The sequence below is a fragment of the Vigna unguiculata genome, chromosome 8, assembly GCF_004118075.2.
Source record: "Vigna unguiculata cultivar IT97K-499-35 chromosome 8, ASM411807v1, whole genome shotgun sequence".
Lineage (NCBI taxonomy): Eukaryota > Viridiplantae > Streptophyta > Magnoliopsida > Fabales > Fabaceae > Vigna > Vigna unguiculata.
Window position 1 is genome coordinate 36,983,563 of NC_040286.1, and position 14,289 is coordinate 36,997,851.

A 14,289-nucleotide genomic window follows, 5' to 3' on the forward strand; every position below is an offset into this window, starting at 1 on the left:
TAAAAGTTAAACAATATGTCTTTTTAAATTTCTCTTGTCAATCGATTAAAGATTTCATAGAAACTAGTTTTCAAGTGTAAGAACAAATCAAAAGTTTGAGAAACCAATTCGCCCCATCTTAGTTTTGAAATGTTGGTGCATCAAAACTAACCGTTTATACCATTTGAGACATATTTCTGCTTCAATGTTAGCTGAAAAATGTTGGAAACAAGGCAATAAAAAAAGAATAAAAAGATCAAAATAGACGACACAAGAATTTAACGTGGTTCAGCATACTACATCCACAAGTATAATAAAAGGAATAACATAAACCTTAGTCGTAGAAAAATCTCAAATAAATGATTTCATCTATGTTTGTTATAAATTACAAATACAATTAAATTTTAAAATAATAGTATTTTTAAATAATAAATGTAAATACTGTTTAAGAAATTAAAATTAGCCTATTATAACTAAACATTATTATTATTTTTATTGGATTCATAGGGAAGTTAAACCCTAAAAAATATTGTAGTTTGACTTTAGTTATCCATGGCGTGCATGGTGGAATGGATATTCATCATCATGTTCTATTAGTTTCAAACTTGGACACGTATGAACAACTTTCTCATGCTTGTATTATAGTTTTAGTAATTACTTCTATCACATGCCTATTTGCCAAACAAAGAAAATAAAAGTGGATTATCACTTTAAGTTCAAGATTTGATTTCCAATAATGATATGTTAATTTTATATTTATTTCAGTTTATTTGTTGAAAGATTTTTGAAAAAATCTCCATCATTTCATAAAACTTAGATTGGAATAAATAATAAATATAGAGTATGCTAATTAATATGTATCTAATCACGTAATTAAAAGTATATATCCCAAATATTATTGCATGTTAATCAGGGATCACACAGCTTAAACAATAATATCCTCTTATCACAAAATTAAGATGTATAGTTTATTCTAGAAGGAAAAAAGCATATAGGTAAAAGTATATAGATTTAATACAAAGATAAACATGTTAATAGAAATACGAAATTAAAATAATTTGTTCAAAGAGGTTATAGAATAAAAAAAATATTACATTTGAGAATGATGATTCAGACTTAACACACTAAAATAGTTTATTTTTCTCATCCTTTATCTATTTTTTCAATTCCCTTTTATGTCACTACTATGAAAGGTTATAGGTTAATAAAAATGTAAAATTTGTTGTTATAATTTTTTTTATTTAGTTAAACCATGAGTGTTGGTAGAATTTTTATAGAAGTTCACTTCTTTATTTTCGCTGTTTGGTTTCTGCCCCACTAAATGTACAAAATGCCTTTCGGCATAATAATAATAATCATAATAATAATAATAATAATAATAATAATAATAATTATTATTATTATTATTATTATAATAATAATAATAACAAGTTCATTAAAAATGAATAAAAAATATGAAATTCTAATTCTAATTATTCTAAAATTTAGTCGCTAGGTTTTAAGGAATCTACAATTTGGTCCAATATTCAATTTTACCATGTCTAAGTTATTATATGTTACTCCAATTAGTTCATACATCTGACATATTTTTTAAACTGTCATGATTTTCACTACAAAAAAAGTCTAAAAAGATTAGATTTTCTCAGTGTTAAATATTACATTTTAAAAAATAATAAATATTTTTATGTTAAGAAAAAAAATATTAAGTTTTGATGAGTATAAAAAGGAATGTACAAACAATTCAGCTAGGAATTTTAGGAATTTCTGATTAGAGGTGGTCCACGAATAAAAACAAAAACAGGCTGGATTGGAACAAATCAGCCCACACATCGAAGGAACATAGGCCCAAGATAACAATTTACCAGTCAGATTCGGATACAACATTTTCAATTTCTCAGTGATTTTGTAACTTAGATTCTGCAACCTAATCACAACAATTCAAGAACAGAAACCAAAGCACTGAACCAACTTTCCTATCATCGTTTCAATTTCAGGAATTTATTCATTCTGGTTTCAATTTGCACAGAAAACTGTTCATAATCCTCTTTCTCTCTCTCTCTCCGAGGGAACGAAGGAACGGCGACAACAATGCAGACTTCGTCGAAGACCATCTCTGCGGCTCTGCAACTGGTGGACGCCAAGAAAGAGAATTTGAAGAAAGCCTACGATGATCTTCAAACCCATTCCTCTCTTCTCTCTTCTTCCTTCTTTCCTCCTTCTTGGTCCCACATCGACTCACACTTCACCTCCCTCCACAACTCCCTCTCTGAACGATTTCACCTTCTCCAGACCCTCGAATCCCATGAGCAACACACTCACCCACCTCTTTCTCCCTCTAAAGATCCCACCTTTCCACCCTCCCGTTCCGACCCATCATCGCAGAACGACGTCGCATTGCCCAAAACCCACGCGGAACGCATGATCGCCCTCTGCAGCTGCATGGATGGAAAAGGGTTGCGGGACTACGTTGGGGATCATTTCAAAGACAAGGTTGCGCTCGAGGTTGAACTTCAGACTGCCCTCAAGCGTGCTTCCGATCCCGCGTCGATGATTCTCGATGCATTGGACGGTGTCGTGGGTGCGAATGTGGTGAAAGATGATAAGGAATTGCGCAAAAGGAAGAGGACTTGCGGGTTGTTGTTTCAGCAGTTGAGGGCTGCGTCCGTTTCTGTGAGTTTTAAGGTGAGTAAGAGAGCAAAGAAGTTGTGTGCGGAGTGGAAGGGGAGCTTGCCCAGTGAAGGTGGTGAAGGTATTGGGGCCATGACTTTCTTGCAGTTTGTAGCGGCTTATGGGTTGTTATCTGAATTGACAAATAATGAGATTTTCACCTTCTCTGCCATGGCTGCTGCCAATGATGATCTTCCTGAGCTCTACCGAAGTATTGGTTTGACGGACAAAGTTCCAGGTTGGAGCCCTTTCATTTGGTTTTGATTTTTTTGGGTTTAGCCTTAGATGTTTGGAGATGGTGTTACGTAACTGTGTTTGTGTTTTGTTGTTGTAGGCTTTTAGCTCGTTAACTGTTGTTGTGACTTTAGTGTTTAGGGTTAATGGTGTTTTTGGTTCCTGTAACTTTTGAAATTTGCAAATGTTAGCGTAATGTGGTCTTGGATTTGGATTTTTTTTCAGTGACTGAAAACACCACTAGCCACTAGTGCTTACGTTATGTGGTCTTGGATTTGAATTTTTTTTTTTTTAAGTAGCGTAATGTTGTAAATTGAATTTGATTTCTACTGTTGCCCTTTTGGGGGTTTAATTTGTGAGGGAAATTTTGTTTTGGGTTTTTGTAGGTCTTGTTCAGAAACTTGTTGACAGGTGTAGACATATTCTGGCTGTCAAGTATATTTTTGAGTTCAATCTTGCGGATAAGATTCCACCAATTCCCATTTTGAAAGCTCACGTGAATGAATCTCAGAAACTTGCTAAAAGACTTTCTGAGGAAGGGAAGTCACTGGTAAGTATTCACCTCATGATTGTTTACCCGGTGTATAGTGTCACTGCCTGTATTTATTTGTGTGTTTTTGCAGAATGAAATCACAGCCAGAGAAGTCCATGCACTGAAATCTGCAATCAAGGTTATTGAAAGTCATAATCTTCAATCGGAATATCCACCTGAAAGCCTTCAACAGCGTTTAGAACAATTGACGAAGCATAAGGGAAATTTAAAATATGGTGCATCCGCTTTTTCTGCAAAGCCTCCCTCTCATCAGCAGCAACAAGGTGGGCTCAAGCGTCCTCGAATTTCTGCCCCCATTGGTTCTGCAGCTGTCCTGAATAGTGTCGGTGGTGCCAGTTCAACTGCTCACCACTACAAACATCCTCATTTCCAGTCATCAGGTTTGTTGCGGGAGCAACAACCTTTTTTCCACTCACCAGGTTTGTTGTTGGAACAACAACCTCATTTTCAGTCATCAGGTTTGTTGCCTGAACAACAACCTCGTTTCCAGTCACCAGGTTTGTTGCCAGAACATCGAAGTCCCTTCATTAACTTGCCAACCATGTCATATGGCATGAAGGCTCCAACCCCAACCATCTTGCCTTATACAGGCGCTTCGGCTGGGCCTTATGGTCTTGATGATGTCCCAATGGGTCCCAGTGGCAACCTTGGTCAAGGTGGTTCTCTTCCAAATTCATCAGAGCCACTTGTGCCTTCTGGTTATCATGATAGTGTCTCTGCCTATGGTGGTTATGGTCTGCAGCGTTATTATCGAACATCTTATCCTCAGTAGATCTAGAAATTGCTTTTTCTTTTGAATACTGAACAGGGGTTGGTAGCTTTGGTATTAGTTTTTCATTGACTTTGCACTTCTGGCCTTTAAATTATAAAAACATAGTTTGCTTTGTTGATTCCAATGATTATAGGAAAGAAACTAGATTCAGTATCGAAGGATTGGGAGGGAATGCTTGGTTTCACAAATTTGATTACTTGCATAATTTTACTTCGATAAACTTCCTTTTTGGTTAATCGCGGTCTTCTTTAAACTTCTCTGTTTTTGCACTTGATCGCTGCCTAGGCTTATTGTCTTTTCCAAGCATTGAGGCATAGTATCGGGTTTCAAAGGTAAAACCCGCCCAAATAGACACTTTCCATATTTTTATTAGTTGTAGTGTTGCTTGTAATTACTTGTTACACTAGTCTGCGCTGCAGTTGTTTCAAGAGCCCTTCATTTTTTCCACGTCCTAGTGCTTAATTTCATACTAGTAAATAATAAAAAAACATTTAAATGCAGTTATGGAATTAAAAGTATTTTAGCATTACTCCATAGCCAGACAACTGCATCTAGATTGTAACTTTTGTCTGGCTGCCTCTCACTGTACAAAGAAATTCAATTTTCTCTTCCATCGGTTTCAAGGATTTTAATCCAAAAGCACAGGGTAATCCATCCGGTCCTGTAGCCTTGACATAGATCCTATGGGAATGGTATTCTTTTCTCATCCGTGAGACCATGCATCATCCACATGGATTGAAAAATACAAGATATTTTTTTTCTTATTTTTGTCAATACCCTGTATGAACTGTCTGTTGTGCTCATGTGAACAAAAATATTTTCAGTAGTTTCTCATCTATGGTTTCTTTATTTTTCTTTTGTGTTTTGGTTAATGAATATCCTGTATGAAATAAAAAAAAGTTCTTGGCTTTATTAGCTTCTTTCAAACATGGTTTTTGTGCCAAAATTAGCAAGAAACAATGTTTTAATCTCTTTGATTTTGAAAATTCTTCTGTATTTTGAACTGATTCATATGTTTTGATGGTGAAGGGTGCTTATTATGGATTATGATTCCCACTGTACTATAATAATCATCAGTATGAATCATATCTCATTGTCCATTTGACATTTGTTTTGTTGACAACTTACATACAATTGATAATATTTTTATTGTGTCTAATAGAACTAATTCTAGTTGAGTATATTGCATCTTCAGCAGATGTAGATGAGTTGATGTTAAAGGTCATCATGGTAGTGGTATTCGGTTGAATCATGGTCTGTATGCTTTGGTCTATAGTAGTTGATATCTCTATTTTTTAGAAAGCAGCCCAATTACAATATGTTTGGGTTCCATCGCCTTGGGCTAATCCAGGTTATGTGACACTGAAAATGTAGGAAAATAAATAAACTTTTGGGCTGTCTGAAGTCTATATAGATTTTTGTATTTTTTTAGTCATGAAGTGGGGGAAAAAGTTCAGTACAGTTGATAACATAAAATAAAGAAAAATGGCTACTGGAATTGCTCACATTGTCACACTGCCAATGACAATCACATGCTTAAGTTTGAAACCCATGTCTTCTGAAGGTGGGTTATGTGTGTATGCATATCCTGCTAGGTGTAGGTTCTCTTAGCAATATTTTTAGCACCATTTGGTTTTTTACTATATGCTTCTGCACTGTAGTTTCATCTCTAACTAGGAAGTTATTAGCTGAATGAATGAATTAGCTTGAATGTTACTTATGAATAGTTAACACTAAAAGAAGAACAAGTGTATGAGAGGGATCTGATACTGTTGTACCTTTGAAGTGATCTATTACCTATGAAAAGATGTGTCTGTGCAGATTATTCATCTCACCTTCTAAGACCATTGCTAATCTTTTTGGTTTGATATTGTAACGTGTAAGAGACCTCGTTTTCTGTATGTTTACTACAGTGATGGTTGAGACGTATTCTCAGTGTGTTCCATGGAAATGGGCCGTAGATGACATGCCATCTCTCTTCTTTTTTGGTAGTGAGAATTTCATTCAGAAGAAAATGGACCTTGCATCCCTCATCAATTTATGACTAATGTTTTTCATTTGGCAAAGAACAGTTATTAATAATATATATTGCAAACTTTTTGGTCTACCAGATTTAGGATTAGTAGCAGATACACTAGCCAGAGTCAATATTTTATCATAAGGGACTAAGTTACATATTATCTTAAGGTTATTTTATTTCTTTTTCATTTGGCATTTTTTTTTATAATGAACTACCATTCCAACGCTATCAATAAAGAAACTCAATTCAATTTACAAGAAGCAACTCAGATGAATGAGAATTATTTTTTTATGCAGAACCTGTCAAAGACTCTGAGAAATAAGCATAACAACATTAAAAATAAGGTTGGAAACTCATTGGTAAAAATCTTATGACCTTTTTTCTCTTAATTTAACAACTACTTAAAAATTCATCTGTGATTTTCATATAAAATTTTGAAGATACCAGGCAAACTCTGAGAAAATATCTGTTCCTATACAAAACATTTATTTTGTTACGGTTTTAAAATTTCTGAAGTAAATTAATTGGAGAAAGAAAATGCATGGTGAATAAGTAATTCATGTTTCAATTTAATCTGCAAAATTTTATCAAATAAGAGGAAGTATCATGAGAGATATACAAGGCAAGGAATTTTTTGGATGTGAAAATGACGTGCTTAAGCATTTAATATAGACAAATTCATTTGAAAGGAAAAAGATTACTCAACAAAAAGATTGTAAAGATTTAGAAAACCAGTGAGAACTTTGCTTTAACTGCATCTCAAGCCGTTAAATGCTTAGATTTGTTGTTGTTGCTGTTTTCCTTTCTCTTCACCTAATTATAGGCTAAGTACACCCTTCACTTTCTTCTCTGTCTTCAAACTGCTAAAAGTAAAAAACCACACCAAATTGAGAAAGGAAAACAAACTCCAATGAAATGTTTCTTTCTCTTGTGCTTTTCTAGACCATGTTCATTAATAATACCCTACACATTATAGTAGTAAACCAAAATTTGAGCCTCAACTCCTTTTTAACCCCTTTGAACAAAATGGTGTGAGATTAGTAAAAAAGAAGATATTTAATAGTGTGAGGCCAACATGTTAACTTACTCTTTCCTAGATCTTTACAGCATATCCACGAAAAATTGACAACATTCTCATTTATTATTGTCACTGAAAAATACCCAAATGGAATTTAAGTGGTCAGGTCAACAAATTGCCACATTTAGATGCCCTAAACAATGTAGTTAGTGAATTCCAAAACCCTACCACAACACCATTCTCTGTACTAATTGGCGTTTAATCCATTTCTCTGTTCTTGTTTTTGTTTTTGTTTTGCTACTTCATTCACTGCACAAACATGACAGTTTCCCTGTGGGAATTGCCGACAATGCATTCCTTGAATTGAATCTGTGATCAAAGTTCATGTAACATAGACAAAATCTACACACTGAGGTATTGCTTGAGACTGACTCTCCCATTCATGGGGTTAAATTATGTGAATCTAACCCTTTTGGTGAACTAATTCTGGTTTAGCTTTGGCTTTCAACTTGTGGAAAAAGGGTTTCACAGTTTTGCACCAATCACTCGTGGTGATTGCTGTGGTGAAGAGTAACATAGAGTTGGTTGGTACTTGGCACACCACTTATCACTTTCAACTCTTACCTAGATTAACTAGCCACAAACACAACATCGAAAATTAAATTAAGTTAAATAAACAATATTTTCTCTTAACGAATAGTAACATAATCATTTTGTTACAAAATCTTTGTCCAATTGTGTATCATTCAGTGACATAATCATCTACCTATCAGCTTTAAAAAGTCTAAAAGCAAAATCCACACAAATCCATTTTTTTTTTCTCTCTCTCTCTCTCTCTCCATCCCATCCTTTTGTTTCGCCCCTTTAATATATTAATATGTTCTTTTAAAACAATGAATAAGTAAAATTTACGGTAAATTTTTACTCATCATTTAAATTTGTTAAAATCTAGATTGAATTTGTTAAACTAGATTGGCTTTTAATTTTTAGATTATCATACTTTAGGTGTTACTGCTTTATTTTCTTATGAAAGTGTTTGATTTTACCACCTTTTTTTTAAAATTTGTTTATGTTTTTACTATATTATTTCAAAAAAATCATTAAATACCAAATAATATTTTGTTTTATCTTGCATTAGGATAATATTAACAATTATATAAAATAAATAAGAAGTAAAACTCAACTTTTATTTTTATCATAATAACTAAACCAATCTAATTAAGTATTGAATATGTTAAATTTACTGTTAACCCAAATTAATCTAATCCAGACACTCTTACAATTCAACCTCAATTATTACTTCCATGATGATTTTTTTGTGTGTGTGTTGGTGTGAGTTTAGTTACAGAGAAGTAACAAAAAAAAAAAAGTTGAGAAAGAAGGGTTTAAAATGACAGAGAAGAGAAGAGAGTCACAGACATGTGAGTGAGTTGTTTGTGAGAGAAAGAGAGATCCAACATTGTAAGTCAACTGAGTCTCTTACAGCATCTCTGACACAACACAACCTTCAAACACAAAACACAAACACAACACAACACCCACAAAACAAAAATTGCATCTTTGAAATGACCCTTTTGCCCTTCGCTACCTCCCTACTTCTGCTCTGACTCTCATCAACGCTACCGCCCACAATGGACGCCTCCACCGCCACCACCTCCGCCGAGCCCAGCCCAAGTTCGGAGCTCTGCCTCAACGGGGCATCCGAGGATCCGAATCGAGGTGGCTCGGGTCAGAATTCCACGGCGAGGTACAAGCTGATTGCGCCGGCGAAGCTTCCGATCTCGAGGTCGCCCTGCATCACGATTCCTCCGGGACTGAGTCCTACGTCGTTTCTGGAATCACCGGTTCTTCTCTCCAACATGAAGGTGAGTGAGTGAGTGTGTGTGTTCTTTTGCTTCTACTTCTTCCTCCTCTTCTTTGGGAACTCCAATTGAAGTGTTTGCTTTGGTGAAGAATGGAAATAAGTGGGTTGGTGTTTATGAGGGAGAGTTTTCATTTTTTCAGAGGGTTTTTGTGTTTTCTGAGAGGAGATGGAACAGAAGAAGGAAAGGTAAATGCTTGAGTGAATTCAGTGGGGGAATGTTGTCGTTTTTAGTTCATTTTGGTCAAAGGTTGTGTTTTACTGTTCTTTTTTTACTTGACACATATAAGGTAAAGGCCACTTATAGTGAGTGGCATATAAAAAATTGTTCTTTTCACTGTGATTTTCTTGGGATTTCTCAGCTACCCAATAGGGCTTATCTGGGTTGGTGTCAACTCTTATCGATTTGGTGGAATAATTTGATGATTTAGAATGACTTGATTTGAATGCTGGTGAGTAATGAGCTGCAGATGCTTTTTTTTGTTATGTAAAATTCGAAATTCTTATATGCTGGTTCAGCCTCGTGGAAAATTGTTTCTTTAGAGCTGGCTCTTTACTCGTTTGATCCTTCACTTAGTAGTACATTTTTTTTGTATGGGTCCGTTAGTTTCTGATGCTTTTGCTCTTATAGGATTATGTATTGGCTGCTTTATGCTTAAATACGGTATTCTCTTTGGTGGAATATAACTTTAGCTGAGGATCGCTCGACATTCTCCTTTTATTTATTTTAATGTCAGTGTTGTTTTTTCACATAATGAATCCTCTTTTTTGTTGGTGCTTGCCCTTTTTGTTTGTTTTTGTTTCAACGGTGCAGCAGAGTGCACAGAAAAGTCTTCTTCTTTTCCTTTTCCATTTATATATGTGGAGCAAGCGAATCAAGCATTACCAACGATTAGTGGATTGATTTTAGTTATGTGTGCTGTGAGAATAATATAGGGAATGTCAGAAAGATTGTGGGTCTGGATTTTGTGAAAGGACTTGTTTCTAGACGGTAATAGTCTGTATGGTCCTAATTCGAGTAGAATTATTTGCTACATTCATGTAGGAGTGTCTTTTCTTTGTTATGATTGATTGTTTATATAACTAACTTTTGCAAATTATAACGACTGTGGTATCTTTGTCAAACGGACTCCAAATAAACAATATGCAATATCGGCAGCAGGAGAAAGTAAAAAACTTTGCTTACGCTTGGGTTGCTTACATCACTAGCTGATAAAACCATTCAATTAGTTTAGGTTTATTGGTTTACTCAGAAGATTATATATGTGGTCTCTTTCTGCTGTTATTACTGACTTCCTAGGTTTATTGATTGCTGTTTGAGGCCTTAGGGTTTTCAGATATTCAGGAACTTGCTGTGTTTTTTCCTTTTCCCTCCTCTCCTTTTATTGGTTTTTTGAGAAGAGAAATTGTTCCCCGTATCTTTCTGTGCATTTTAGTTTAAATTTTTCATTTCACTCCTGAACTGTTGCTCAAAAAGCACATAGTTTAAATATTTTTTGTCCATGCGTTGCAGGTGGAGTCTTCACCAACTACAGGGTCTCTCCGGAAGCTTCAACAAACAGTACATGGTTCTAAGGCTTCTGCTACATTTGCATTAACCACTGCATGCTTCAATACCAATACTGTTGATGACAGGAAATCAAGCTTCTTTGAGTTTAAACCACTCAACAGGTTGAATATGGTAATGCAATTGATGTTGACAACACTTTGATTAAAATAACTTTCAAATGACATGGACGAATGAGCTCAAATTTTTGTTTCCTATCCTGATTTTACTTGGTTTAAATCTGTGTGCTAACTGACAAAACAAGATGAGATAATTCAACAGAATTCAAATTTATCAAGATTGGTGTTGCTTGCTCATACTTTGTCGCATGAGACAATAAATTCTAAAGTCTTGTTTCATTTGAATGGTTTTATAATTTATAGTCCCATACATGATTATAGTGTTAGATAAAAACATATGGTGTTTTCATGTTCTGATTAATATTGTTTTGAAGATTGTTAATTTCATAGCACTTATCCAATGCTATTTGCTCATGTAAAGGTTCCTGTAGACTTCAATAACCATGTTATCAAACAATCAACTCAAGTAGAAGGTCTAGGAAAAGCACAATCATTTGTTTCCTCACCATTAGGTGAAAGTGAGATAGCAGTTCCTGCTAACGAATTAAGTCTATCATCACCTGTACAAATGGTTAGTTCTAGTCCTAGTGCTCCTGTTGATGTTGATTTGGATGACGTTAACCACAAAAGCAACACAGCTACTGGGCTTCAAGCATCACATGTTGAGGTTAGAGGCAATGGACTTTCAGTTGCAGCTGAGAAAACATCTGATGATGGATACAATTGGCGAAAGTACGGGCAAAAACTTGTTAAAGGAAGTGAATTTCCACGCAGTTATTACAAATGTACACATCCAAACTGTGAAGTGAAAAAACTTTTTGAACGCTCTCATGATGGTCAAATCACTGAGATAATTTACAAGGGAACACATGATCACCCCAAACCTCAACCAAGCTGCCGATACTCTACTGGTACTGTTATGTCTATTCAAGTAGAGAGATCCGATAAGGATTCTTCTTTGGCTGGCCTAGATGGTAATACCAGCCAGATGCTTATCATAGCTTACATATTATTATTACTTATTTCAGAGAAAATAAGCTGGTTTTCTTTTTCTTCTAATTTTTTCTTGTAGACAAAGCATCCTCCATGTATGGTCAGTTGTCTCATGCTGCTGAGCCCAACAGTGCTTCTGAGCCATCACCTGTAGCAACAAACGATGATGGTTTAGAGGGTGTCGGGTTTGCGTCAAACAGGATTAGTGATGACGCTGATGATGATGATCCCTTCTCAAAGCGGAGGTATGACAATTTGGTTGAAGCTCTGAATTTCTTCAGCATGTGTGCTCATATACTGCTGCTGAGTTTTTTTCTTTTTTGTTGAGTAGAAAAATGGAACTTGGAAATGTTGACATCACTCCTGTAGTTAAGCCTATCCGGGAGCCACGGGTTGTTGTACAAACTTTGAGTGAGGTTGATATATTGGATGATGGGTATCGCTGGCGTAAGTATGGCCAAAAGGTGGTGAGAGGCAATCCTAACCCAAGGTATGTCCCCACTCAGAATAGAAGTTAAATTAATAAATCCAATTTAATGTATGTGATTTGTCAAAATGATTTTTTTTTACTATTGTCAAGCTTTTGATCTTGTACTTGCTGTGTAGACAATAATTGAAGTGATGAATTAACATGATATAATAGTTTTTTGTAACTTGAATATTCACTTTTCAATCTTTTTTTTATCATGATTGGTGTTAGCTAGTCTCTCGCTTTGAGACCCCTGTTGCAGCTATAGCTTACCTGGTCCATAAACAAAGTCTGCATCTTTCACTACATTATATTCAGACATGCAAATGCGAGGGACACACACACACACAAACACAGAGTTGCAAAAGCGAGGAAGAAAGTTTATTATTGGTATTAAGCTCTCATTAAAAGTAAGCTAGACAAATGAATCCCGTAAACACGAACATTTTGGTATGGGATACTTTGATGGATCTATGGGCGAGGTAGATGATGTTTTACAGTTTCAAGAACAGCAATGGAAAAATAACTTGCTAGACTATTAGGAGGAGGAATTTCTCTTGGATGACTTTGAAAGCTGTTTTTAATATTCATCCAGAAGCTTCTTATTTTTCTCCTTTGTAGTATAAAGTTGTTGAGAATGAGGAACTAGAGTGATTAAATTACTTGCATAGGTATGACACAAACTGAAAATTAATAGCATAATTGCTAATATTTTTGCTGTGAAGCATAATTGCTAATATTTTTGCTGTGAAGCATGTTGGAGCAATAAAGTGGCAGTAGACTATTAATTATAGGAGAGTATTGAGGAGTAGATGTCACATCCAAAAGGAAAGAAGCTGACATTATTTTTGTATACCCATATCAAGTTGTGAGAAAATTTAGGGTGCGGGGAGGGGAAGGACAAGAAGATATTCATATCATTGCTGGCTTTTATACTCAGTCATAAAAGATTGGAGGACATGTGGACAGTGTATTCTATATTAGTGTGTTGTGTGGCTACTTCAGGAAATGCTTTAAAAGCATGGAAGTCAAATCAAATATTGCTTTGTACACCTTGATATTCTTGTTGCATGTTTATGATTCATACTAACTGCAGTGCTAAAATCTGCTACTCAACTACATATTTCTTGTTAATCTTGTATCTTACTATGCTGCTTATGTAGGAGTTATTACAAATGCACAAATGCGGGTTGCCCTGTCAGAAAACATGTGGAGAGGGCATCTCATGATCCAAAAGCAGTGATAACCACATATGAGGGTAAACACAACCATGATGTACCAGCTGCAAAGAATAGCAGCCATGACATGGCAGTAGCAGCAGCTGGACAGACAAGAATTAAGTTAGAAGAAAGTGATACCATTAGCCTTGACCTTGGGATGGGAATTAGCTCAGCTGCTGAACATAGATCAAATGCACAAGGGAAAATAATGCACTCTGAATTTGGGAACACTCAAACTCACACAAGTAATTCCAATTTCAAGTTTGTTCATACTACCTCAGCTCCAGTATACTTTGGTGTTCTAAATAACAGCTCTAATCCCTATGGTTCTAGAGACAATAGGACTGATGGTCCGGCTTTAAACCATGCCTCGTATCCTTGCCCACAGAGCATGGGAAGAATACTAATGGGTCCATGAAGTTGATCACACATCAGACATGAAAATAAAAGTTCTGAGTAACATTTTACTTTCTTTTTTAATTTTTGGCGGGTATAGCTTCAAAGGTGTAACATCTCATTTTCTGTAAGAAAATGCAGATAGTTCTTTTATGTTTATATCACTATTTGAGAGCTGCCGTTATGTAGAATTGGTAGCAGCTCCATCATGTTGACTTTTAAATCTTTGTAATTGTATAATTATTTATAATCATATCCAAATTCTTCTGTATAAATATGAGGCTGATATCAAAGTTGCTCCCACAAAACCTTGTAAAAGTGCATAAAGCCTTTTGCTAAATATTGTATCTCGTGTTCAGTATTTCACGTTGGTTAGACTCGGTCCCTAGTCCCCACTGCACTGATTACAAGTCGTACATACCCCGTGATTGATGATCTGTTCTGATATAATGAAGTTGGACTGCACGTGATCTGTAAATGT

General features: G+C 35.3%; 2 protein-coding genes across 5 annotated transcripts; both read left to right on the top strand.

The window, feature by feature from the left end:
• The first annotated feature begins 1,854 nt into the window (after positions 1-1,854).
• On the top strand, positions 1,855-5,944 carry LOC114193645 (FRIGIDA-like protein 1). Its single transcript, XM_028083529.1, has 3 exons — positions 1,855-2,884; positions 3,267-3,430; positions 3,504-5,944. Exons 1-3 carry the CDS (start codon positions 2,068-2,070, stop codon positions 4,203-4,205), a joined length of 1,683 nt encoding a protein of 560 aa, XP_027939330.1. The 5' UTR covers positions 1,855-2,067; the 3' UTR covers positions 4,206-5,944.
• Positions 5,945-8,616: 2,672 nt separating this feature from the next.
• On the top strand, positions 8,617-14,083 carry LOC114193642 (probable WRKY transcription factor 20). Of its 4 annotated transcripts, none has more exons than XM_028083520.1 (6): positions 8,617-9,108; positions 10,618-10,785; positions 11,152-11,641; positions 11,803-11,968; positions 12,055-12,213; positions 13,356-14,083. In XM_028083520.1, exons 1-6 carry the CDS (start codon positions 8,875-8,877, stop codon positions 13,828-13,830), a joined length of 1,692 nt encoding a protein of 563 aa, XP_027939321.1. In that variant the 5' UTR covers positions 8,617-8,874; the 3' UTR covers positions 13,831-14,083. The 4 variants fall into 4 exon arrangements, with proteins under 4 accessions (XP_027939321.1, XP_027939320.1, XP_027939323.1 ...); XM_028083519.1 differs by having other exon boundaries at positions 8,619-9,108; positions 11,152-11,704; XM_028083522.1 differs by lacking the exon at positions 8,617-9,108 and adding an exon at positions 9,449-9,556 and having other exon boundaries at positions 11,152-11,704.
• Positions 14,084-14,289: the final 206 nt, after the last annotated feature.